The 26,731-nt window shown below is 41.7% G+C and overlaps 1 protein-coding gene across 1 annotated transcript in view; it reads right to left on the reverse strand.

Moving 5' to 3' along the window:
- The window catches only part of GDPD1 (glycerophosphodiester phosphodiesterase domain containing 1), a 168,125-nt gene that overhangs the window by 2,633 nt on the left and 138,761 nt on the right, over positions 1-26,731 (reverse strand). The window contains exons 4-9 of the mRNA XM_082245083.1: positions 22,851-22,896; positions 16,206-16,327; positions 13,227-13,316; positions 11,270-11,403; positions 7,994-8,053; positions 6,229-6,280 (exon numbers count right to left, since the gene is read on the reverse strand). Of these exons, the coding sequence (XP_082101209.1) occupies positions 6,229-6,280; positions 7,994-8,053; positions 11,270-11,403; positions 13,227-13,316; positions 16,206-16,327; positions 22,851-22,896 (504 nt within the window). The remainder of the gene's footprint in view (positions 1-6,228; positions 6,281-7,993; positions 8,054-11,269; positions 11,404-13,226; positions 13,317-16,205; positions 16,328-22,850; positions 22,897-26,731) is intronic.

Genomic DNA, 26,731 nt, shown 5'->3' on the forward strand with positions numbered 1-26,731 from the left:
GGCCGAGGAGGAGGCGGGAGGACTGAGGACTCGAGGAGACGCGGGGACTGAAGAGAAGCTGCTGTGAGGTAAGTGCACTGGTCTCGCGGGGGGAACGCTGGCATCTCTGCATTGAAACGGGGCACGCTGGCATCTCTGCATTGAAAGGGGGCACGCTGGGATCTCTGCATTGATTGGGGGCATGCTGTGTCACTCTGCATTGATTGGGGGCATGCTTTGGCCACTGTGCATTGATTGGGGGCATGCTGTGGCACTGTGCATTGATTGGGGGCATGCTGTAGCACTGTGAATTAATTTGGGGCATGCTGTGGCATGGTGCATTGATTGGGGGCATGCTGTGGCACTGTGCATTGATTGGGGGCATGGTGTGTCACTCTGCATTGATTGGGGGCATGCTGTGGCACTGTGCATTGATTGGGGGCATGCTGTGGTCACTGCGCATTGATTGGGGGCATTCTGTGGTCACTGCGCATTGATTGGGGGCATGCTGTGGCACTGTGCATTGATTGGGGGCATGCTGTGGCACTGTGCATTGATTGGGGGCACGCTGGTCACTTGCATTGACGTCGCGCCCCCCCCCCCCCTCAGCAGGCCACAGAAAAATTATAAAAACGCTGACAGGTCCGCGGCGATAAAAAGGTTGGGGAGCACTGCTCTAGGCCATTCAATCACTATTTTAATATTATTTCACCAATTTTTTGCCACTTCATAATTTTGTTGTGCTCATCATTACCCATATACACGCTTGGGCGGTCCTGTTGGCCCGTTTTTCCATCTGTACTGTTTTGCGCTGCTGGCCCATTTTGGATCCTTTACCCACAGCTCCCGGGTCAGACGTCTACGGTGGCTGCCGGTGGGACTTTGGCATGCAGCATCCTGCATCTTTGTAAGTATGAATCCCTTAGTCTGATTCCCAAATTTAAATTGACCTGATATATTTCCATGTTCATTACTATGTTATATTTTTAACCATTTTACTTTATAGATTATGTCTATGCATCAACCCTTGAAGAGTGAGACTGAACTCACAAAATCGCCATAGATGCTATATGGCACATTTACCATGGACTATTTATTACTGTATGTAACCATGTAATGGATTTGTATATTTGGGCCAACTGTTTGGCATTATGACACCTTTTCCCAGTTCTGTTGCTGGCATATACTCAATAAACCTGTACTATGTTTTTATTACTGGCTGCGTGACGCTTCATCGAAAGTCTCAATGGCCAAAACTCTGCCTTTGTATGTACAATTGAGATGGAGGCACCTTGCAGGGTACTACCAACCATATTTTGTTTCTTTTAAATTCTATGTATGTCTTCACACTGGTCCTTTGCGCTTCCATTGTGGTGTTAAAAATCTTGCTTACTGCATTTTTGGTCAGTTGAAAAAAGTGCACCAAAAATGCACCTCCCCAGTGAAATACAAAAAATGCAGCAAGAATGCATCAATAACAATTGCGGCAAAATCTCAGAATTTCACTGTAAAATCGCCTTGATTTTGAGGCAAAATCGTATGCATTTTCAGCGCAATTATCACCACCTTTTTCTCTTATCGGCAAAATACCGATAACACCATTTTTCGGCCGATATGTTTTGTGGCCCTCTAGTAAGTATGTATGTACCATATCTGCAGGGCCCCCATAGAAGCTGGTTATGACTGTGGTAGGCACTACTACTTCAGTGATTTCTTCAGGCTTCAGGGTCCAAAACCAAACGGCTATCCTGCTGCTCATGGAACACAGGAAGTTGCTCTCTCGGCACGAGTGCCATTCCATGAACACATTGGATTTTCACAATGAATGCAAAATGTTTTCTGATTGGATGAAGTGGAGATTGTGATGTCCCCCGCCACACCTCGTCCAATCAGTGAACACTTTGCATTCATTGAGAAAATACAAAGTGTTCCTTGAGTGGCGGTCGTGCCAAGCAAGCAACCTCCTGTGTTCACATGTAGCAGGGCAGCCCCTTTGCATCTGGAAGCTAGTGGACATCACTGGATCCTAATACAGTGATTTCCAGCTTCCACAGGGATCCCACAGATATGCCATATGCATACTTTCATTGGTCCAGCTTAGACCAATTACTATACTTTAAAAGAAAGATTTAATTAGAAAAAGAATGTCACAACGACTACACCGTATATACCCTAATTCCCTTTTCTTGCTGTTGGAGATGCTCTAGATTATTATATTATATTAAATCCTTCTGGATTTGCCCATATCTTTTGGGAGTGCCCTCAGATTAGTAGCTACTGGCGGGAAGTGACCCAGTTTATATCTACCCTAACTACCATACAGATCTCTGTAAAAGTAGGTGTTTGCCTCCTGGGGTTAGTTGACTCTCTGGTCGTTAGTAGGGCGATGGGTCCTCTCTTGGGTCGCTTACTTTTTTATGCCAGGAAGGCGATAGTGCTCAAGTGGAAATCAGACAGAGCCCCTAATCTGCCCTTCTGGAAGCGTTTAATCAATACGGTTGTACCCCTATACAAAGCTTCTTATTTGTCGTAGGGTTGCCCTAGGAAATTTGAGAGGGTCTGGCACTTGTGGACAGATTCGGAGTGTACAACAGATGATCAGGAGTCCACAGACTGGTATATTCCCCCCTGATAAGGTTTGGTTTATAATATGAACAAATTTATTCCTCTGCAGGGACTCACATTACATTTGTTCAGGTAGGATTCTAAACACAAGTTAATATTCTTCCGATACATTATCCTGATGGTTAAGAGGGAACAGGAATCTCCTTATAATTCATCAGCCATTGAAGTGATTTTATAAGAGAATGACAGAGTGAGGTGTATGGAAGGTGTGTTGTTTCTTTCTCCCTTTTTTTTGGTTCTGGAGGTGTTATTGGTAGTTCTATGTTTCATGTATTAGCCGGGGAATAGCCAAATGCTATGTTTTGTACCTATACATCTCAATTTTTCAATAAAAAGAAATTTTCAAAAAAAGAATGTCATATGGTTACCCTATGCCCAGAAATATAGGGTCTTTTTTTACTGGACTCCAGATCAGGGAGATGGATGAGCAATAAAAAAAAAAGTACTGGATATTTACAGTGGGGAAAATAATTATTTGATCCCCTGCAGATTTTGTACGTTTTCCCACTTACAAAGAAATGAAGGGTCTATAATTTTTATCATATATGTATTTTGAATAAAAGAGACAAAATATCAACCAAAAATACAGAAAAAACACATGATACAAATGTTATAAATTGAGTTTCAGTTCAGTGAGTAAAATAAGTATTTGATCCACAAGCAAGACTTAGTATATGGTGGAGAAACCCTTGCTGGCAAGCACAGAGGTAAGACGTTTCTTGTAGTTGGTGACCAGGTTTGCACACATCTCAGGAGGGATTTTGGTCCACTCTTCTTTACAGATCTTCTCTAAATCCTTAAGGTTTCTTGGCTGTCGCCTGGCAACTCAAAGTTTCAGCTTCCTCCATAAATTTTTTATAGGATTAAGGTCTGGAGACTGGCTAGGCCACTCCATGACCTTAATGTGCTTCATCTTGAGCCACTCCTTTGTTGCATTGGTGGTATGTTTTGGGTCATTGTCATTCTGAAAGACCGATCTTCAGTGTTATGGCTGAGGGAAGAAGGTTCTCATCCAAGATTTTACAATACATTGCCGCATAGAGAGGCCAATTGATGGGGCCAAGTCTTAGTACCCTTAGCAGAGAAACAGCCCCAAAGCATAATGTTTCCACCTCTGTGCTTGACTGTAGGGATGGTGTTCTTAGGGTCATAGTTAGCATTTTTCTTCCTCCAAAACACGGTGAGTCTACCTCCTCAAGAAGGCACATGTACAGTCATGCCAATGAACATTTAAATGATTCAGAGAAGGATTGGAAGAAGGTGCTGTGGTCAGATGAGATCAAAATTGAGCTCTTTGACATTAACTCGACTTGCTGTGTGTGGATGAAGGAAAATGCTGACTATGACCCTAAGAACACCATCCCTACAGTCAAGCACGGAGGTGGAAACATTATGCTTTGGGGCTGTTTCTCTGCTAAAGGTACAGGCTGACTTTGCCGCATTGAAGATGGGTCGTGGATGGGTCTTCTAGCATGACAAAGACCCAAATCATACCACCAAGGCAACAAAGCAGTGGCTCAAGAAGAAGCACATTAGGGTTATGGAGTGGCCTAATCAATCTCCTAACCTTAATCATATAGAAACTTCATGGAGGGAGCTGAAACTTCGAGTTGCCAAGAGACAGCCAAAAAACCTTAAAGATTTAGAGATTTGTAGAAGAATGGACCGAAATCCCTCCTGAGATGTGTGCAAACCTTGTCAAGAAACCTGCTACAAGAAATGTCTTACCTCTTGACAACAAGGGTTTCTCCCCCAAGTACTAAGTCATGTTTAGCTTAGGGGTCAAATACTTATTTAAACGCACTGAACTGCAACTTAATCTATAACATTTTTATCATGTGTTTTTTCTGGATTTTTGGTTAAAATTCTGTCTCTATCTTTTAAAATACACCTATGATAAAAATTATAGGCCCATCATTCCGTGGTAAGTGAGCAAACTTACAAAATCTACAGGGGATCAAATATTTTTTTCCCCACTGAAAAATATTGAACCCAAAACAAAAATGTAATATATTGCAGCTTACTAATTCTTATATGTGATTGGCTGTATTAGTTTTATTTTGTTAGGTGTTTTTTTACTTTATTTTCACCTGGTGATTCAACCAGTAACACAATCCTGTCTTAGGGTGTCTTCTCTCTGGATGGGAGAGTAACAGAGACACCCCTAGACAACAGTGCTGTCAGTCTATAGAGAGAGTAGTGTTAGATGCACTAAACTAATTAAAATGGAACTAAAACCCACCCAACCAAACTGTCAAGCCATCTAATGGCTGGTGTCATAACTAATTACATTTGCAGCACCATGGCAACTGCAGATCAAACGGAGACTTAAGCCCCGTACACACGTACTGATCATCGGCCGAACGATCGGCCGTCTTTTGTCCAGGGCTGTCGTGTCGGTTGAAAACTGCAAAAGACTGCACACGAATTTTGTCGGCCAACAACAGCCGACTGCAGAAGTGATGTCATGTGATGGTTTACTTTCCTTGTCTTTTTTCTTTTCTGAGCATGCCCAGTCTTGCTAATCTGCTGTCTGTCGGCCGAAATCTGTACTGACTGGCGAACAATCGGCCGTTCTGGTGACGGCCAACAAATATTTTAAAGTCTGCACGACAGATTCTGTTCGGCCGAAAATGCGCTGTCGGCTGTCGGAAGCATCATACTAACAAGCCTACTATCGGCCGATCGGTCGGCGGCGAATATTTACGGCCGACAATCGGTACGTGTGTACGGGGCTTTAGATAGCAGCTTCGTTGGCTGTAAAGGATAGGAAGGTTTAGTTTTGCTTTAAAACCAAACTTCAGCTAACACTTTACAAGCAGTTACAGCAACAATTTTTTTCCTTTGGGATAAAGGTTTTAAATTAAAGCTGATCATTGTAAGCACCCCTGTCATGTGCTGAATGGTTGGCCTCCACCCTCTAAAGGCCACTTTTGCTGAACAGCTTGGTCTGTTAAAGTAAGTTGAAAAGTAACAGACTTACTGGCTGGATCACCAGATGGAAAAAAGTCTAAATTAAACCTCATGCAGCCACCACATTATAAACTAATATCTGCAATATATTACATTTTTGATTTTTTGCGTTTAATACCACTTTAAGGATTTTTATAAACACATAGGGGTTGATTTACTAAAACTGGAGCATGCAAAATCTGGTGCAGCTCTGCATAGAAACCAATCAGCTTCCATGTTTTATTGTCAATGCTTAATTGACCAAGCTGAAGTTAGAAGCTGACTGACTACCATGCACAGCTGCACCAGATTTTGCACTCTCCAGTTTTAGTAAATCAACCTCATATTTTCTCAGTAAAATGCAGCCACCACATCTATGAATTGGAAATCTGCAAATAATTACATTTTTGGGGGGGTTTAATACCGCTTTAACTCTGCCAGCTATAAAGTGAATCTGTTACTTTTTTCTATTTTGGGTAAAATAACGGTTTGCATCAAGCAAGTTATAAATAATTAGGAGTCCTAGTAAATGTTTTTATTTCAAAAGCTGACTCCTGATCATATTACAGCAGGACCCCTGCCTAAAAAAAATCTTCTTTAAATATGAGGAGACGATGTCAGTTCTTTGCCAGGTTGTTGTGATCACTATTTTAGGAAGAAAACACATCGTACCTGAATTCCTCGGGCTTTCAAGTGCTCAAACAGAGATTTTCTCATCAATAAACTAGAAAAGAACAGAAAAGGTTAAATCATCTGTAAGAAAATCCACTAATGCAGCATTTCTGACATGTTTACTGGGAACATAGAGTTATTCTGAAGGGCACAGACTGGATACACAGGATTTTAGTATGAACAGGAAATATATATTATGAAGTATGGTTTTATTGTGTACAGTATGATTATTGTGAAAGACATGGCTAATATAATAACATTTAGCTTTACTCAGAATTGTTCGCTTGTTTTTTTTTTTACATTATAGTTTCTGTATTGCTTCAATTAGGCTGCCTAGACATGCCTACTCCCAAAGTTATGCTAAATCTGTGATATGGAAATGATTGGTAAACAGACTGAATGTTCATTTCAATGCTGACTGCCAAAAGCTAATTTACGACATTATTCTAATGTATTTTTTATGTCACCACTAGAGGGAACTATTATCCCTTTTGTAGAAAAAGAGCAACACTCATTCCTGAAAACCAACCAAATAATATTGTTGGCAGTACACTCACTTGCCCTGCTTTGTAAAAAGTGAAGAAACGTGTGCCGTGCATTAACCAGCAGCAATTAATTCCTTTTTTGTGACCACCGAAAAATGAACGTCATACAGTATATAACTGCACACTATTCACGCTTGAGAGAGGACATTATAGCGATTTACAAATCCCAGCATAGGAAAACAAGATATTCAGTCTCAGGGAGTGTAAGAGGACACAGTGACACACAATGAAATTGAAGGGGAAGCGATTAAACCTTAAGCTGCGCAGGGGGTTTTTCACTGTTAGGGTGATAAGGATGTGGAACTCTCTTCCACAACTGGTGGTGTCAGCGGGGAGTATTGATATTTTAAAAGACTATTGGACATGCATCCTAAAGAGCACAAAATACAGGGATATGGGAAATGATTATAGACTCTGACACGTAAACCTACACAGGTTTAACAGAATGGACTATGGTCTTTATTCAAAGAGATTGTAAAGGCAAAAGTTATTTTTTTTTTATCTTAATGCATTCTATGCACATATGTATTTAGTTGCGCTACACTATATAGGTTTAATTAATTTAGATAAATAATAAATGGCTTTTTTTAACAGAAGTTAAAGTTTAACTCAATACTTAAAAAAAAAAAAATACTTTTGAATAAAACAACGGAGGGTAAGAAGAACCTCTGTCACCTATGTTCATGTTACCCTCGTCCCCATTTGACATATTTCTCTTTACTTCCAATTTAAAAGATGTCAGTGTAATCAGGAAGCGAGGGGAAATATCAAAAGGGACACAGATGGCAATATTTTTTAGTATGCTGGAGGGATAGAGTGGAATCTCAGGTAGGGGTTATCTGCTGTAAGCGCCCCCATTGAGAAGATTTCCCCTCACTTCCTGTGCAAGTTCTGGTTGTCTAATTGAACAGGAAGAACACTGGCAACATCTAAAATCTCATAAGAGGATCTAACCCTTCTCCACTGCAGATTCAATTCTGATGGCCTTTTCTCGGAGTGGACCTTATTTTCTTATATTTGGGCTGTTTGGGGCGGATGAAAATCTGAAACTCTAATTTTGAAGGATACCCACACATGCCTGTGAGATGAGTGTGATATCTGTGCACCTTCCCAGATGTCATGTACACTGAGGTCAACAACAATAAATGTCTTTGGTCAGTAAAATATTAAAATATGTAAATTCATTCATTTGTTCTTTAAGATCAATAAATTCAACTTACGCATCTGCAAGCCATACAACAAATTTGTGACTTCTGCTCATTTTGGAGGGATCTTTTAGTCTGCAGAAAATGTATAAGATAAAATGGCGTATAAACAGTGGTGATCTCATATAAGTTAATAAGAAACTAGAAAATCATTGCTAACATGTCAATCAGATTGGGTGTCTGTCATGTAACAAAGAATATTGGATGAGATTAAACCCCACATTCTTACCATTTAAAACTTATCCCCATATTAGAAGTAATCTGTCATTAAGAAACAAGGAGACTGTCATTACTAACCTCTCCTGGAAATGCTAGCTTCCTGACTGTCATACTGACCCTCTTATATTATAACTTTAGGTTAATGACCAAAAATAGATACACAGACAAGGGTTCTAATGTTGCTCTTCCCTGATATGCATACTCATTCCGAGCCAGTGACTTAGAAGGTACCAAAGCCACTGGATCAGCCAACAGTCCAACAACTACCAATTTATTTACAGAGAGTTCAGTATTGATAGCTACTGAATTTAATCTTTAGTTTTATATGTCTTTTGGTTTTCATAACAGCGCCATCTTTACAAATGCATGTTCAGGGTGTGCCCCCCCCCCCCCAACCCTTTTTTTGTTTGTTATACATTCAGTCCTGACCAGACTTCTGGGGTTGAGCACCCCACCCTCCCACACCTGTACTTCGTTATCAGTGTCCACTAGTAAGCAGATATAGAAGGAGTCCCTTATAGTGCAGTTCAAGCACATCTCTCCCATGTAAGGAGTAAGTATCTCCAATGGATTAGAGGTTGGATTTATCCTTCATTTTATGGATAGTGTAGGACCCACTGATAATGGGGTACTTTGACGTAGTGGTGGGCTTGAGCACGATATGGCCATATGGTGGGACCAAATTCCCATTTACTTATTTTGATCAGTTGACTTGTTATATTCCTGGATGAACTTTCCACCGAATTGCTACCTATTTACAACCACATCACGGTACTCTATAACACAACTGAAACTAGGCTGTATTTGTTTAAACTTTACAGACCAATACTAACCTAAACATATATGTGTTCCAGAAAACTACTCTCAGGTCGGAAACACACACCTCGCAATTGGAGCCCCGACTTAATACTCACCGGTAACGATCTGGCATACCCCACAAGGTATACTCCATCACATTCTACTATACACCCTAATCATAAACAAGGGCTGCACACAATGCTAATCCTAATAAGTATACTTTCAAATCCCTCCCACATATGCTACCAGAGACGCCACCGCGGCCATTTATTTGGCATCCTCGCTGAGGCTCTTTGAGGGGAGGACAACACCTGGCAGTGCCCCCTGGTGCACCGACAACACTCCCCACAGCAGATCCTCCTATATGCTTTTTTTCTTGATTTTATCTGCTGCGACTCTCTTGTCGCACTTCCAATATCCAATTGGTATGCACTTTATGATTACTTATACTCGCATTGACTGACTATTATGTTATATCGTATGAAGGAATATTAATTGTATACGTCATAATCTATACAACTAACATGATACCATTTACTATATTGTCTAGGAAATCAATACTCTCCATATCCAGACCCCTGAAGAAAGGCTTATCTGCCTGAAACGCGTCGGGTTGGAGGATTTCCTCATATCAACATATACCCCACAGTATATGTATTACCTTCATTCTATTATGGTTTTACACCCACACATTGTATCTTTGTACATATTGTAAAATTGTATAATATTAGATCTTCTTTTGATCTAATTTTTTATTTTTGTTATCCAATAAATGATTTAATTTTAATTGTACTCTCTGTGGAAGTGAATTTGCCTTTAAAGTATCACCCCCAGGGGGAACTTTCTTTCTATTTGTTATATTTGATGGTTATTTCTTTTGCATGTGTGCGCTATCCTCTTAGTTACATATGTCTTTTGGTTTTCATAGCAGCACCATCTTTAGAAATGCATGCTCAGGGTGTGCCCCCCCCCCAAACCTTTGTTTGTTGTGCCCACATTATATTGGGGGCCAAATGCCATTTGGTAGAGCCAGCAGTATGACACTGATGTCCTGTCTGTAAGGTGAGCATTCTTTGCACTGACCCCCAATGAACTGGTTTTATCAGGGGTTCCCCAAGACCTAAAAATTATTTCTAGGGTTCAATGGGGTAAAACTGTTGAGCAAGTCTGGTTTAATTTCTAGGGTTGCTAAGAATCAGAGTTTCTGTCAATTTTTTTTTTTTTGTGCCCATTGAGGTTTATTTACTTAAACTGGACAGTGTAAAATCTGGTACAGCTGTGCAAAGAAACCAATCAGCTACCATGAAAAGGCTGAAGTTGGAATATGATTGGCTACCATGCACAGCTTCACCAGATTCTTCATTCTCCAGTTTTAGTAAATCAGCTTTATGTTCTCACTGGGGAGATTTTTCCTCACTTCCTGTCCCTATAACATCCACACAAAAATAATAGGCGGTAGGACCTCACCGTAATAGTAAGGCACATACAGAAAAAAAAAAAAAAAAATTGCCAGAAGTTTAAACCCTCTTTGCTAAATAAGCGGTTTTATTTCTGTGTGTGTCCCCATAGAGAGAGTTCCCTTCACTTCCTTTACCTCAAATCTCCCTAACAGATAAAGCAATGAAAATCCCTTTACTTCCCTATCTAAAACTAAATGTTTTGTCTAGAGGTTCCTTACTTTAACAATTAAAGGACAATTATTACCATTGACTTTTTTTTTATACCAGTATTTTTAATACTACAGCTCCAGTGCTCTTTAAAGTAGAAGTCCTCCCTAATACTAAAATCCTTGCATCTACAGACATCTACGATCTAACACCAACCTATTTAACCCTGTAAAGAAGAAATCAGTATAAATACCTTTTTTTGAGCCAATCCGACCCGATCCCACACTGAGCTGTCAGCGGCAGCTTCACAGTGGAGGCGGGTTCAGAGGACACAGCCGACAACGGAAGCCCCATAGTAACTCTATGGGTGAAGTCACTCCTCGTTCATTTCATAGCTATTGTTGGCTGTGTCCTCTGCAGAGCTTCTGCCGCTGGAGACTAGATCAGATCGCCTTCATAAAAGGTATGTATACTGATTTCTCCTTATAGGGTTAGAAAGTGTTAGATCTATAGATGCAGGGATTTAAGTTTTAGGGTGGACTTACACTTTAAGGACCATTTATTTTCTCCAAAAAAAAAAAGGAAACCCTTAAATAAACCAGGAGTACAGATTATATGAGGTGTTTGGGTGTATAACTAGGTATACAAAATTAGCTGCATTGCATACTTCAGGATTATAGAAGGCATGGGGACCTCTAGAAACTGTTCCCGGATTGGAACGAAGGGTAGGAGTCCTGTATAGAATAACCCCACCAGCAGCAGGACACGTTGGAAGCAAAACAGCAGTGGGATGTCACAGTTCTGAAAAAGTAAAAAAAAAAAAAACACTTCAGGTTAAACTAATGTAGCGTAGTCTGGTTTGTTCATACTGCATCTGTGTTGTCCAGTGTTCACAAATTCTAACCGTATTTTGCTCAATATAGTAATTTTCTATAATCGTCGGCTCCATCTAGTGGCCGAAATGCTGTATTTTTATGATCAAGATATTTCAGGAGAAATACCATATTATGGCCAATAGGTGGAGCTGATTATCATAGGAAAGAAAAGTAACATATAAAGCAAAATATAGTCAGAACCGGGGACAGATGGATTGTGACATTCAACCAACAATTTTTTTAAAAACAGACCCCTAAGTGTAAAATGATAAAATATTGTATTCTGTAAACTGTAGCTGTCCTGAGACCGATAATCAATTAAAATAAAATTTAAACAGCAATTTTTTTTTAACAGCCTTATTTTTTCCGTGACCTTGGGACTTCCTTTCGTTGGCTCATATTATTAATGTATAGATTATAACACGACAGTCGAGAATTGAATGCGATTGCTATCAATCAGAGAATTTGAACATTTTTTTTTTTTTTTTTACAGATGGTGGCTTAATGAACATTTATTATTTTTAATAAATAAGAGGTTGTAAACCCGTCCGACTTTTTTTTTTTTTTGGCTACCTGTAAGAGAAACCCATAATGAGCTAGTATGCATCGCATACTAGCTCATTATGCAATACTTACCTCAGAACGAGCCCCCGCCGTGCCGCCCGCTTACCTGTATGACGGGCGACATGTCCAGTCGCCCGTCTTCCGGGATCGCGGCATCCGGCCATCTGATTGGCCGGAGCCACGGTGACGTCACTCCGGCGCACGCGCGCGGGAGCCGACAGTCACGGCGCGGGGCTCTGAAGGAACGGCACCAATGGCCGTTCCTTCAGAGCGCATGCGCCAGTGACGTCACTGGCTGCATGTAAGGTAAATATCTCCTAACCGGTACATGTTTAGGAGATATTTACAGTACCTATAGGTAAGCCTTATTATAGGCTTACCTATAGGTAAAAGTGTCAGAGGAGGGTTTACTTCCTCTTTAAAGAGGAATTCCACTCCCCCCTGCATTCTTTGCTACTATTCCCCTATGTTTTGGGTTAGACAATATATTTTGTAATCTTCGTATAAAAATAATAATTATGTGATTTTATCTACTTTGTCTTTAATCTGTGGCCATTATAGTTGGCTAGTGCAGGATATGGGAGCACGTCTCTGGTATTTACCTAATCAATTCCTTTGCAATTTTGGACGAGGCCAAAGTCCTTTATTGAACCTATATCAACCTATATCAATGAATGTGGTACATTTACAATGGCCAATCATTCTTTCTAATTGTGACAGGGTTAAATATGGCAATCCCTTCATAAACAAAGAGAACAAAGTAGGATTTTTCAGTGTTGGGGTTCTCAGAAAAGAGCTTTAAAAATGGTAAGCATCAATTTTAAATGTGAAGTCCTGCTACGCCTGTGAGAACAGGTGACAAATATAACATAGGGGTTGTCCCAATTTAGCTGCAAACCTAAAAACACACTGAAGTTTGGGCTGGGGACCCTTGCGGTGACCACTGGCGCCAGCTGTCAGAACACAAGTGCTTTGCTGGAAACCCCACCAAAGCTATAGCAAGCAGGATTTTATTGGGGGACAACACTAAAATACATAAATGTGATGGCAAGTTGAGGTTAAAGGGTTAACATTAACGCAGATAAAGCTTGGAACCTGGCATTCATGGCTAAACTGTTTTGCTCCCAGGGGCCGAGAGGCAGCAGTACAGATCGTTAAGTGTCTCCAGAGTTAATGCGTTCTCACCTCTTTGTGGCACTTCTGTACAATCTCGTAGTCGGCGTTACCCCACACAGTCAGGTGTTCTCTCTTGTATTCTCTTACAAGTTCAGACACCTGGGGAATATACAAAGCATATGTTAGAAGGAACATTTCCTCCCACGTCTACTTTCTAAAAGATCTCAGATAATAAGGCACAATGGAGTTTCTATCCTTTTAGAACTGTTTCCTTCATCTGAAATGGATGGAAAAAGGTTCAATGGTGCCTCACCTACTCTGCCCCCTTTTTTTTAAAGTGCATCTGCAGAATGAGAATTTTCATTTTGTTGAGGTGTTGTAAGGTAAAATAAACCTAGGACAGTTAAGGAAATTAATGGGACAAATGGGAAAAACATGAAAAAAAAAAGAAAGGGGAAAAGAGAGACCAACAATAATAAAAATAAATACTTTATACTTTTTTCCAAAAGTGCTAGTTACCTAGCGGTTTACATTGACACTCCATTGAATATTTGAGTCACCAGCTTGGAACAAGTGGCTCATTCAGGGAAAGAGGGAATAAAGTCAGAACATCTTGACTGCTTACTATCTGGGTACTATTTTTGGGCTCATAGTGGGGGGGCATATAAACACATGGTTGAGCTGCATTTTTTCAACCACCACTGCTCCCCCTAAAGCGGAACTTTACCCAAAAGGGGAAGTTACGCTTGTCTGCTTCCTTTCACCTTCGCCGCGGCGATCAAGTCAGAAGTTTGGCTCCCCGCCTTCCCTTCTGAGATACATCCACATGTTCCAGAAAGCTGCGGGATCATTCACAAAGCGCAGCGCGGCTCAGCTATTCATAAGGTCCACATGCAGGTGCTTAGGGCCAAAGATGGCCAAAGAGCCAGCTTGGGTGAGGACAGCACTGGATCCCTGGGCTGGTAAGTGTCCTATTATAAAAGTCAGCAGCTACAGTACTTGTAGTGCTGACTTTTATTTATTTATTTTTTGTTTTCCGGGTTTTAGAACCTCTTTAAGCAGCAATGGCAGTGGACAGGGTGTACACATGCCGTGACGAGAATTAAACTCCAGTGCATGCAATTGTGGGTGGTGCAGGCTTTTGAGGGTTAAAAAAAAGCAGTGAGGAGGCGACACAATGCCTTCTCACTGCCTGTTAAACACCCTCTGAAAAGTCATCTATCAGGGATGGCTCGTCAGGGTGCCATTGCTAGTGTAAACCAACTCTAAGAGACTGAAAGTATTGAAGGCTCAATCAGCATGCCATGAAATGAAGGTAACATTTACACAACAACTGCTCAGCAATAGCAGATTCCATGGGATTGATTTACTAAAACTGGAGAGTACAACATCTGGTGCAGCTCTGCAGAGAAACCAATCAGCTTTCAGGTTTTATTGTTAAAGTGAATGTAAAGTCTTGTTTAAAAAAAACAAAACATTTTATATTTACCTCCTCTGTGCATTTGGTTTTGCACAGGACAGCCTGGATCCTCCTCTTCTCAGGTCACTCATTCTTGCTCCTAGCCCCTCCCTCCTATCGAGTGCCCCCACAGCAAGCAGCTTGCTATGGGGGCACCGGAGCTGAGCTGCAGCTCCTTATGTCCATTCAGACATGGAGCGACAGTTCGGCCCTGCCCTCCCTCTCCTGATTGGCTCACTGACTTTGACTGACAGCCGCAGGAGCCAATGGCAGTAGAGTCCCAGGACAGCCGAGGGAATCGTGGACATCGCTGGAAAGAGAGGGGGCACAGGTAAGTATTAGGTGGTGCTGAGGGAGGCTGCTACACACAGAAGGCTTTTTATCTTAATGCATAGAACACATTAGGATAAAAAAAACCTTCCTGACTTTACGACTTCTTTAAAGCTTAAAGTGACTGTAAGCCCTCACCTTGTAAAAAAAAAAAAAAAACCCATTCATTTTAAAATAGAAATGAAAGCCAAAACATTTGTGTATAGATATAGAAAAAAGAATGATAAATACCCTTTCTTCCTTTTTTTATAGGTGATCACATTCTCTCTGTTCTCAGCTGCATAAGAGCTGGGGGAAGAGAAGCAGCAGTACACTGAACTTCTCAGTGAATGACTGTGCAGGAGAGATGTGTCAGGACAAGTTTGATCATTGAAAGAGAGCAGGCACAGCTAAAGAACTGACCACGGTGTGTTCTCCTGCTTAGTGTTGTCAGTTTTTAATAGAAAAGCAAGGGGACTTGCAGAAACACCAAGGGTTTCACACAAAGGAAGCAACACAAAGAGAACAGGATACTTTCTCATACAAGTACAGTAGGCACAAATCAGGAATATGAAATGTTGAGGTAACAAATGCTTTAACTGAACAAAGTTAGAAGCTGATTGGCTACCATGCACAGCTACAGCAGATTCCTAGTGCACCAGGTTTAGTAAATCTTTCCCATGTATCTTCCATGACAGGTTTCTTTTATTTAGAAAGCATTGATTTTTTTTTAAATTTAGGATAATGTACAACACAATTGATAAGATAAAAATAATTTTAAACATAATTGTTTAAATGATGAAGATTGTACAATTATATATTGTAGCAGACAGATGGATTTACAAACATTTAGATTGTATCGTAGTCAACGACTCTTCCTTTTAATGAACTCTAACAGACAACTCATACACAGCAAGGCTTTAGCAGCATGTCTATTAGCTGTATGCATTTAACACAGTCTTCTACCTGCTAAGAATAGTAAAGTGCAACGCGTTGAATGCCTATAAATAAATATTCCCAGATGAATTCAGATGTCTCAGCTGAGGAAGACGTATTGATAGATACAAACTCCCACATGTGAAACCTCTTTTGAAGGCAGGATTGAGAGGAAGCAACAGAGAGGAAAGAGCATAGAACTATTTATAAGACAAAGTAGTTGTTCTCTAAGCTGTGCAGGCTGCACAGGAAGGAAATCACCCGGCCTCCTACTAGCACCACTGACACTGTTCACAATATTATTCAGACACCGCTCTAAGCTTGTAAATGTTCTTTTCACATACCTTTTTCACAAGCATATCATTATTCACTTTGATGTCTATGTTGATGGGCGTCTCTGGAAATGCTTCAAACACATCTTTCAGCAGAGGGATTTTCTTGTCTTCTCCGCCATCACAGCAACAATCTGGAGGAAAAGTTTGCCATTGCATATTACTAGGAAAGTATAAGCCAGTAATCAACAGATATTACCAACAAACACACATAGGACAGTTCTAGGTGTGATTTGAATTGGAATTTTTGAAATAAAACTGACTTCTATGCAACTGGCCCTGTTACCCGACCATTCAGTTGAACAACACTCTACTAATAAGATTATTTGTGCATGTAACAATGTAACATGTTTTATCCGTGTTATTTAGGCCTCATGCACACAGGGAGCTTTTAGACCCGGTTCACAATACTCCGACTTGGGACGCTGCTTGTGTGACCTCAAGTCGCCCCAAGTCGCTTGTCATTACAAATTCAATGTAAATGAATGAGAGCCGTCTTAATATGCACTACTGAAGTCGACTTCAGAAAAGGTTCCTGTACTACTTCAAGGCGACCTGTATCCGACTTGTGCACATAGACTTCAATGGGAGTCGCCTCTAAGTCGGATCCTTATCTATTTTCAAGCGACTGTGATCAGACTTTCCAGGAAGAAGAAAAAGATTAGCCAGGTATTCCCCACAGACAAAGTCGCCTATCATTTAAGTCTCTTCAAAGTCTCTTTAAAGTCTCTTCAAAGTCGCACTAAAGTCGAGCTAAAAAGTCGCGCTAAAGTCGCGCTAAAAAGTCGCTCCAAGATGGGGCGACTTTCTGGTCGCGGTAGTGTGAACCGGCTCTTACTGCTGCTTTTAGCAGCATCCAGCGCTTTTTTTTTTTTTTTTTTACAGCTTTAAAACACCTCTCCATATTATTCTATGTGTCCATGCACACATAGGCTTGTAGAAGCTTTTAGTGGCATAGGCAGTTAGAAGCTGTAAAAAGGCAAGCACGTTCTGGAGCAGCAGTGTTTTGGCAGAAAAATGCTAGGCAGCTCCTAAAATTTACTAAACTCTCTTAAACTCTGCTAGGCGCCGGTGACCAGCTTTTAGCAGAGTTTTTTTTTGGTTATTTTACGCTGAGGCCACCAGCGTCCTTAACAACCAGGAATTAGTTGGTTGTTAAGGAGCAGGCCGGGAAGCCAGCCACCGCGTTCTTTACATTGAATAAGTCATTAGCAGTTAGCGGGCCTCCCTCCCCACTGACAGCTGAATATAAAAAAAAAACATTAAGTAAAATTTTAAAGCCCCGCTTATCCTGACATAAATAGCATAGATTAACAATTAATAAGTGTAATCATAAGTGGGTAAATAAATGATGTGCTTCACAAAAAAGATATAAATAGTAAATCCAAAGTGCTAATAGTGCCACAAAATGTGCAATGATTTAAAAAACATAAACACAAGCGTAAATGATCTTTAGAATATCATCTGCTGTGAAAAAAGTGCTATGTGCAAAATGACGGTGCAGGAAAAAATCAGTAGGTATGCAAACAGGATAATCTTTCTAGTGTGAGGACTGATTAGGCCTTTAAGAGAAAATAAATATAAAGTGACAGTAGTGACACAGTGAGTGTGAGCTGCGTGACAGTAATATACAATGTAGTTATTATAGATTATAAAATCATCAAATTCTGGCTACTAAAACAAGTCCATTCAGTGATAAATTGCAGCATCAATCATCATAAAGTGACGGTGACGTGGACTCGGGTGATAGGATCAGGTGGGTGATTGCAGGCACAAAACTGTGAACGGTGACAAAGCAAATATGCAGAGCTTCTGGGTGTGCTACACCCTTACCTTACTGCTGTAAGGTTACAGCATTCGAAAAGAACTTTTCCAGTGATCCTGCGTTCCTCCAAGGGGGGTGCTGGGAGGGGGTATTTTATTTAAATCCTTCCGCCTTCCAACTTCCAGGGGTGAGGGGGGGGTTTTTGGTGTATCCTATGTACTCCCAAACGGGGGCAGTCAAGAAGAAAGCTTCCTCTGGTGCAGTATTTAAATGGTTTATTTGCATTAAAAAAATGTAGCTACTTACATTAAAGCTTCCAAAAGCAGGTGCATGGGGATGTCAGTATCGAGCGGTCAGTGATGCCGCACTTCTGCATTCAGCCTCTGCGTCTCTACGCGTATCGTCACGGCCACGTGACTTCTTCAGGAGATCATCTCCTGAAGAAGTCACGTGGCCGTGACGATACGCGTAGAGACGCAGAGGCTGAATGCGGAAATGCGGCATCACCCTGAAGAAGTCACGTGGCCGTGACGATACACGTAGAGACGCAGAGGCTGAATGCGGAAGTGCGGCATCATCCTGAAGAAGTCACGTGGCCGTGATGATACGCGTAGAGACGCAGAGGCTGAATGCGGACGTGCGGCATCACGGACCGTTCGATACTGACATCCCCATGCACCTGCTTTTGGAAGCTTTAATGTAAGTCGCTACATTTTTTTAATGCAAATAATCCTTTTAAATACTGCACCAGAGGAAGCTTTCTTTTTGTCTGCCCCCGTTTGGGAGTACATAGGATACACCAAAAAACCCCCCCTCACCCCTGGAAGTTGGAAGGCGGAAGGATTTAAATAAAATACCCCCTCCCAGCACCCCCCTTGGAGGAACGCAGGATCACTGGAAAAGTACTTTTCAAATGCTGTAACCTTACAGCAGTAAGGTAAGGGTGTAGCACACCCAGAAGCTCTGCATATTTGCTTTGTCACCGTTCACAGTTTTGTGCCTGCAATCACCCACCTGATCCTATCACCCGAGTTCACGTCACCGTCACTTTATGATGATTGATGCTGCAATTTATCACTGAATGGACTTGTTTTAGTAGCCAGAATTTGATGATATTTATAATCTATATTAACTACATTGTATTTTACTGTCACGCAGCTCACACTCACTGTGTCACTACTGTCACTTTATATTTATTTTCCCTTGAAGGCTTAGTCAGTCCTCACACTAGGACGATTATCCTGTTTGCATACCTACTGATTTTTTCCTGCACCGTCATTTTGCACATAGCACTTTTTTCACAGCAGATGATATTCTAAGGATCATTTACGCTTGTGTTTATGTTTTTTATTCATTGCACATTTTGTGGCACTATTAGCACTTTGGATTTACTATTTATATCTTTTTTGTGAAGCACATCATTTATTTACCCACTTATGATTACACTTATTAATTGTTAATCTATGCTATTTATGTCAGGATAAGCGCAGCTTTAACATTTTACTTACTGTGATTGATTTAGTTATTTATGAAAGGCTGAGATAAGAGCTGCAGCTGATCCTATTTCTCAAATTTGTTCTAATACTCCTCTCATCTACTAGTGATAGCTCAGGGGCTACTCCTATTTAAAAAAAAAAAAAAACTTTGCCAGCAATACAAAAATGTAAAAAAAACAGGATAGGGGTCAACCCCCAATCCATAGCAGGCCCTTTGGGTCTGGTATTGAATTCAAGGGAAACACCACGCGAGAATTAAAAAATAAATAAAAAAACAGCGGGAAAAGGGGGAGGGGGGGACAAGTGAGCACCACCCCCCTCCTGAACTATACCAGGCCACATGCCCTTAACATGGGGGGGCTGCTTTGGGGCACCTTGTTCCCATGTTGAGGAGGACAAGGGCCTCTTCCCCACAACCGTGGCCGATGGTTGTGGGGGTCTGCAGGCTGGGGCTTATTGTAATCTAGAAGCCCTTTTAACAAGGGGGCCCCCAGATCTCCCCTTCTTTTTTCGGGTCCGGCGGGCTTCGCGATTGATGATGGATCTACACTAGGGAGACATTTAAAAAAAAATTTAATAAAGGATCTGTCAAAAAACCGTGTTGTGTCTTTACTCACTTTTTTGGTGAATGGGCAGGGGTACTATGTAGAAGGGGAAGAGGCCCTTGTCCCCATAAACAAAGCACCCCCCCATGTTGAGGGGAGTGGCCTGGTGTGGTTTAGGAGGGGGGGGGCTGCTCACTTGTCCACCCCCCTTTTCCTGGCCTGGCAAGCTGCATGCTCGGATAAGGGTCTGGTATGGATTTTGGGGGGGGGCCCACACCATTTTCTATATAATTTTGGAGTGGGGTTCCCCTCAAAATCCATACGACCTAAGGGTCTGATATGGATTTTTGTGGGGGGGACCCCACACCATTTTTTTTTTACATTCAGCTGTCAGCGGGAAGGTTAAGGACACTGCCGGCCCTGTTTCTTAATGCTGAAGCTGCTAAACGTAGCTTACACACTAGGCTTACACTGCTAAACACCGGCTACAAAAAAAGAAATGCTAAAACATTAGCGTTTTTTATCCAGCGTTTTTACAGCAGTTTTTAGCTTTCTAGTGTGCATGAGGAATTACCTGTAAAAGCCTCTCTTGTCTAGACATCCAAAAGCCTGAGGCTGCTACTGGGTGCCGCCATCTTGCATGTGATGTTGGCAGTACCAGCAGACTGAGAGCTCTCATTCAGGTGACACTATATAGCATTTTCCTTCGCTCCTCACCCGGTAGATACAAAAGAAGTTATGAAGGGAGGGGTGGAGGAGCTTGGCCAGCACAGAGAGAAGTAGTTAGACCTTTCCAGATGAGAATAAGGCTTACATGTGCAAGGAGGGAGAACATCATACGTACTAGGGAACTGACACTTTCTAGAAAGTCAATTCTCTAGAAAATTGTAAGTGGATAAAAATCATTTATGGAAAGAGAAAACACTGCAATTCGACATTTAAAAATCAGGATTTTTAAAAATATTTACCTGCAATTTTTTAAGTTGGTGACTGTATCTCTTTAATGATCTCTGTACAGAGCCAGCTTCCTGGTAGAATAGCTCAGGTGGGTTCAGACTGAGATCTAAATACGCCAGAGCTCCTCGCCAGTGGACACACTAAACTTTCTTTTTCTGTACACTTTAGACTTCTAAAGCAGAGTAGCTCAACCTGTGGTCTTTGGACTTAGAGCCCTCTGATGTGGCCCTCGACCTAAAACTGAATGCAGTTTTGGTGCGCTTTCATAAAGTGCACCACACCCACATGATATAATAGAAGTCTTTGGCAATGCACAGCTAACCCGCAGGAAAGCTGCAGGTGCACTGCGCTGCGCCTGTTGTGCACGTAAACTGCAGATCATCAGTGTGAAAGCAGAGTTATAGGGGGTTCATGATAGTAAGAGCTTGTTTACATTTGCAGTTTTGGAGGCAGGTGGTTTTTAACCACACACACCCACTGGTGTAGCGACAGGGGTCACAATGGCGACCCTGCTTCATTCTCCAGGGGGCACATGGAGCCTCCCTGTCACATTCTGTTTTACACTTAGACAGGAGGGGTGGCGAATACAGGAACCAATCCTCACGATGTGCTTCTTCATTCGCTTAAAAATGTCTTCTGTTCCTCTCCCTCCCCTGGCATTTAGTGGCTGCAGAAGGAAAATGTTCATTATGCTATTTAAAATAAAAAAAAATAAAAAATAATTCTGAACCTTTTCTTTTCATTGTGGAGCCTGGTCACCGGTTACCAAATCACTTAAGTGGCTCTCGCTCTTTAAAATGTTGAGGATCTCTGTTCTAAAGAGAGACCTCAGGCCAGCTGGGAGAAACAATCTTCCTGATGTATCTGTCTGCTACCAGGCCTCCTGAGTTATACCGGGCATGCCTAGTACAGCTTATACACTCCAATCATAAAAAATGTTTAAAGCACTTTTTAAGTGGCAGCAGCTTTACTTTGAGAAGTTCCCAGGATGTCACATTCCTCAACCCATTATGGACAACATACCCAACAACTCTCTGGTGAAACCACCTCTGCAGTTTTTTCTCATTCATAACCACAGGTGTGGACAGGGATAGGGATGTAAGCTGACTACTAAGCTGTGCTACTTGTTCAAAAACAAATCAATAGTCGGTTACAAGATGTAACTGATGGTTTTTAGAAACTATTACAGAATGCTGCTTACAGTTTATTATTGGGTAATTACATCACTTATGTAAACACTGATCTATGACTGTTGCTTTTTTCACCATACAAACTAGACTTATCTCCACTGATTGATAAAACTTGTGCAAATGTGGAACTATTCCTTGTCTTCTGCTACTTGAAAATGACGAAATTACATACTGAAACGCAGAGCAAACTGAAATATAGATCTGCTAGGTTTGATCGTGTTTCGGACCCTACCTTCAGATGCTTGAAGAGTGCGGATCGGGGCAGTGGGCTCATTGATGGACCTCTTGGGCTGTTTGCCCTTGCCTCCCCCCAGGTTCTTTCTTTCCTCTCTTCCCTTTCTCTTTTCTAATTTAGACTTCTATGGTTTCCAAATTCGCTAATTGGCATTACTACTTGGAAGCATTTGTGACCCGCGTCGGCTGGCCAGTGGGTTATGGAAATGCTGAGTCCCGTGTGGGCTTTCCGAGTGCCCCGATAGGGTGGTTCATCTCTGTCTGACAGACAAGTTTTTTCTAACTATTGATTGAAGTTGATATGAGGATACAATATTTTGTTAGTTATGCCTGCCATTGATATATTGATATCACCCACCTGCGCACTTGGACTTAATCTTATCTCTATTTTGATACTATTGTTTGGGTATACTCTTCTATTTTCTATACAACCTTAATAAAAACATTGAAATAGAAAATAATGAAATTACCTTTTTCGAAAGTCACATCTAGTTGAGACAAGTAGGGAGGCAGATCCTGCAAAGACAAACATACATTTAACTGCTAACCCATCAATTCTATTAATTACCTATTACAAACAATTGTAAGTACACCATCAGCAAAAATCTAAATGCTAAAAAAAAAAAAAAAAAAAAAAATGCTAAGCACAGTGTACCATGATATTTGTTGGAGCCACTATGCTCACTTCTACTGTGTTTTTTTTAAAGAACCCCAAGCTAACATTCCACTTAGGCTGGTTTTACAGGGGCGTTCTCTGTAGTCCACGTCCATCTGTTCAGCAGGGGATCTCCCCATTAAGCAGACAGATGGCAGGCCCGTGTCTGACACAGACACAGCCCCTGCTCTTCCATCTGACTTTTCCAATCCAATCTGCTGTTTTTGACAGACAGGATCAGATCGGATGCCGGCGGCCCGCGGCGGGTGTCATTTGCCGCTCCACAGAGAGCTATGGATGGATGATCAGGTCCGCCTTAAAAACTGACAGACAGACCTGATCTGACAACCCATGTGAGACCAACCTAAAGCTGAGCTCCAGGATAAACAAATATTTTTTAAATACAAGAGACGTATATTTTTATTTGAATTGTTGTTCATTAGTTCCAGATCTTTGCAGAAATTCAGTTTGAAAAATGCCTCCGGGTTACCTGTAATAAAGACCAGTTACTGCTGCTTTCTTTCCATGTGCAGGGCGACTGGTCTTGTCTCCGCCCCTCCTATAGTTCTTTTTGCCTGTGATGGGTGGAGCCTGCTGGGTCCCTCCCACCTGTTCTCTGTACTGGTTATGTACGGCACAGTGATGATGTCACTGCTACTTTAACAAAATAATAACTGGGTTTGCAATGGCATTCGGTGCTCACAAAGTGTTAACTACATCATGTAATAAAAAACACTCCTAAATTACCTATAAATAAATAACTAAAAAGTGACCCAGTGCACTTAGGAATATTAAATCCAAACTATGATAATATGCTTCTACTAGCAGCATGTTAACTATATCATGTGTTGCTATTGAGGAATGTATTTAAATGAAAGTGTGAAGCAATACACTGGGCATAATAGTATAGCGCTGCTTTCACACTGATGTGCTGAGGTTTACCCACACTGCGGGTGCAGTGCAGTGTATCTGCAGCGGGTTTGCTCCACTTAGCCATAGACTTCAATTCTATCCTGCGGGCTTGGTGCACTTTCTGAATGCAGGAGTTTTGGAGCGCTTTCAGAAAGTGCTCTACACCTGCAGGATATAATACAAGTCTATGGCAAAGTGCAGCTAAACCAGGAAAGTCGCAACAGTAAGGATTCATTTACATTTGCAGTTTGGGGGTTTGCAAAACCCCATAGTTAAGACGTGTTTTTACCACCCATGCCCCAACTGCACCCCTTTTAGCGTCAGTGGCGAGGGGTGTACACCTGTCGCAGCCGCAGCAGTAATTATACACCCTGTCATGGTTGGTGGGTGTAGCACCTGCCAAGCATGAGCCATTCAAGTGAATGAGGCCGCTCTGCAAGTGCCCTGCAACCTTGTGCAGTACAGCAAACAAGGGGTTAAACCAGGCAGCATTGTGGTACTTTCTCACCATCTGCTTTAGCCCCCCAGAAGCATGCAAATGCGCTGTGCTTGCAGAGTGGCCCCATTTGCTTAACTGAGTCGCGTTTGGTAGGCAGTAGCACCAAAAGCAATAGGGGGTTTAATTCCTGCTGCAGCATGTGTACACCTTTGGCTGCTGCCCAAGCAGCTAAAGGGGGGGGGATTGAAGGTGGTAAATACACAAATCAACCACAGGGTTTTACCACCACCCAACCTTTTGTGTGAACAAGCCCTAAGGGTGCTGCTGCCGAATGCAACTAAGGGTTCATTCACAAGTACAGCAGGCGCTGATGCTCTTCTGAAAAGCGATCCGAGTGTGTCTGTCTGGTGGCGAGGAGGCAATATGTTACCTCCTCACCACCTGATTTAAACCCATGATTGCCATGCAATGCACTCAATTGCGACACTGTAGTATGGCAATTAGAAGTTTAAATCAGGTGTGAGGGGGCGACACTGTGCCTGGTGATCTTCGACTTATCCCATGTAGTTCAGGTAGATCTCCACCTCTTTAAGGTTGCCATAGAGTAATGGTGGTACTTATAATAGCGAGCAGATTACAAAAGATGGTCAGGGATAGTGACCATATTACAGTAGAAGGTCAAAGATAGTGGCCATAGGAGATGGACAGAGACTTCACACATACTACAGGCATAGTTGGAGACTGGGGCCATGCTGCAGGAGACTGTCAGAAACTGGGGACATGTTACAAGAATATGAACATATGATTAAAAAAATGTACAAGCTGGGAGAGTCTCGCATATTCTCCAAAATACAAAATGCGCAAGACTTCCTTGGCCACTCGGATCTTGGTTGACTTCCAGCCAGCGGAGGGGAAGCAGCATGGTCTCTGGAGTGCACAGCTTCCAACATTCCTGGAACTGTTGGTGGTGCTTGAAATAATAAAGTCTATTTCCAGAATAGTAGGGGAGTGAAACTGAAAAATTAGGCCAGCCAGCTTATGGATATATAAGTACGCTAAGGCTAAGTTCACATGTAGGCATTTTGGGGCGTTTTTGGGGCGTTTTTGTGCTTTAGGATCAGCTCAAAAAATGCCCAACAAGACAAATCCTATTCAATTCAATGGCCCCTGTTCACATCTGAGCATTTTGACCTTTTAAGCAAAACGCCCAACGCTCAAAAAAGTACATGAGCTTCTTTTTGGGCAGATTACAGGCGTTTTTATTTTTTTCCATTGGTCACTTGTCAATCCAAAAACGCCTGCACAAAATCGCCTGTAAAAACACCTGTAAAATGCCCATAAAAACGCCTGAAAAAAACGCCTAAAAAACACCTGTAAATAGCAACGCCAAGATGTGAACGTAGCCTTATTCGGCGAAAATATCTATCAGGTTGTCATCTCAAGGTGTTTATCAAGAGAATGGGTCTTTTTTAGGGCACCACAATTAACACTTACGTTACCACAACAGACCATACACTACAACAGAGGTGTGAAAGGGGGCCTTAAAGGAGTTGTAAAGGCTGAAGGTTTTTTATCTTAATGCATTCTATGCATTAAGATAAAAAGCCTTCTATGTGTAGCAGCCTCCCCAGCACCCCCTAAAACTTACCTGAGCCCCATCTCTATCTAGCAACGTCCATGAGTCCCTTGGCCGCCCAGGACTCTCCTTTCTGATTGGCTGAGCCACAGCAGCACGGCCATTGGCTCCAGCGGCTGTCAAAGTCAGTTAGCCAATCAGAAGAGAGAGGGGGTGGGGACAAACGGCAGCTCCATGTCTGAATGGACACACAGAGCTGCAGCTCAGCTCAGGCACCCCCATAGGAAGTTGCTTACTGTGGGGGCACTCGACAGGAGGGAGGGGCCAGGAGCAACAAAGAGGGAGCAGAGAAGAGAAGGACCCGGGCTTCCCTGTGCAAAACCAACTGCACAGAGGAGGTAAGTATAACATGTTTGTTATTTATTTATTTTTTTTTTCAAGACTTTACAATCACTTTAAGTCAACTACGCATTTTTTTTTTTTATCAAATGCTAAAGTTTATGAAAGTTTTACTATAAAATGAAAACTGCTCAAGTTTATAAAATGTTTAAAAAATGAAAAAGGAATGCAGGAACACCTCCCAAGTCAAACATTGTTTTATAAATATAACTTAATAAATAAGATATTGAGAAAGCACTGGACAATACAAATAAAGTCACCCAGTAGTCTCTGAATGATTGATTGATCAGTCACACACCCCATGGAAGTCTATAGGCTGGGTCATGTTACAGTTTGCTTGCTGGCAGTTTTTATGAAAATGTCTTACTAA

The sequence above is a fragment of the Pelophylax lessonae genome (genome assembly GCF_965119305.1).
Source record: "Pelophylax lessonae genome assembly, chromosome: 2".
Taxonomy (NCBI): Eukaryota; Metazoa; Chordata; class Amphibia; order Anura; family Ranidae; genus Pelophylax; species Pelophylax lessonae.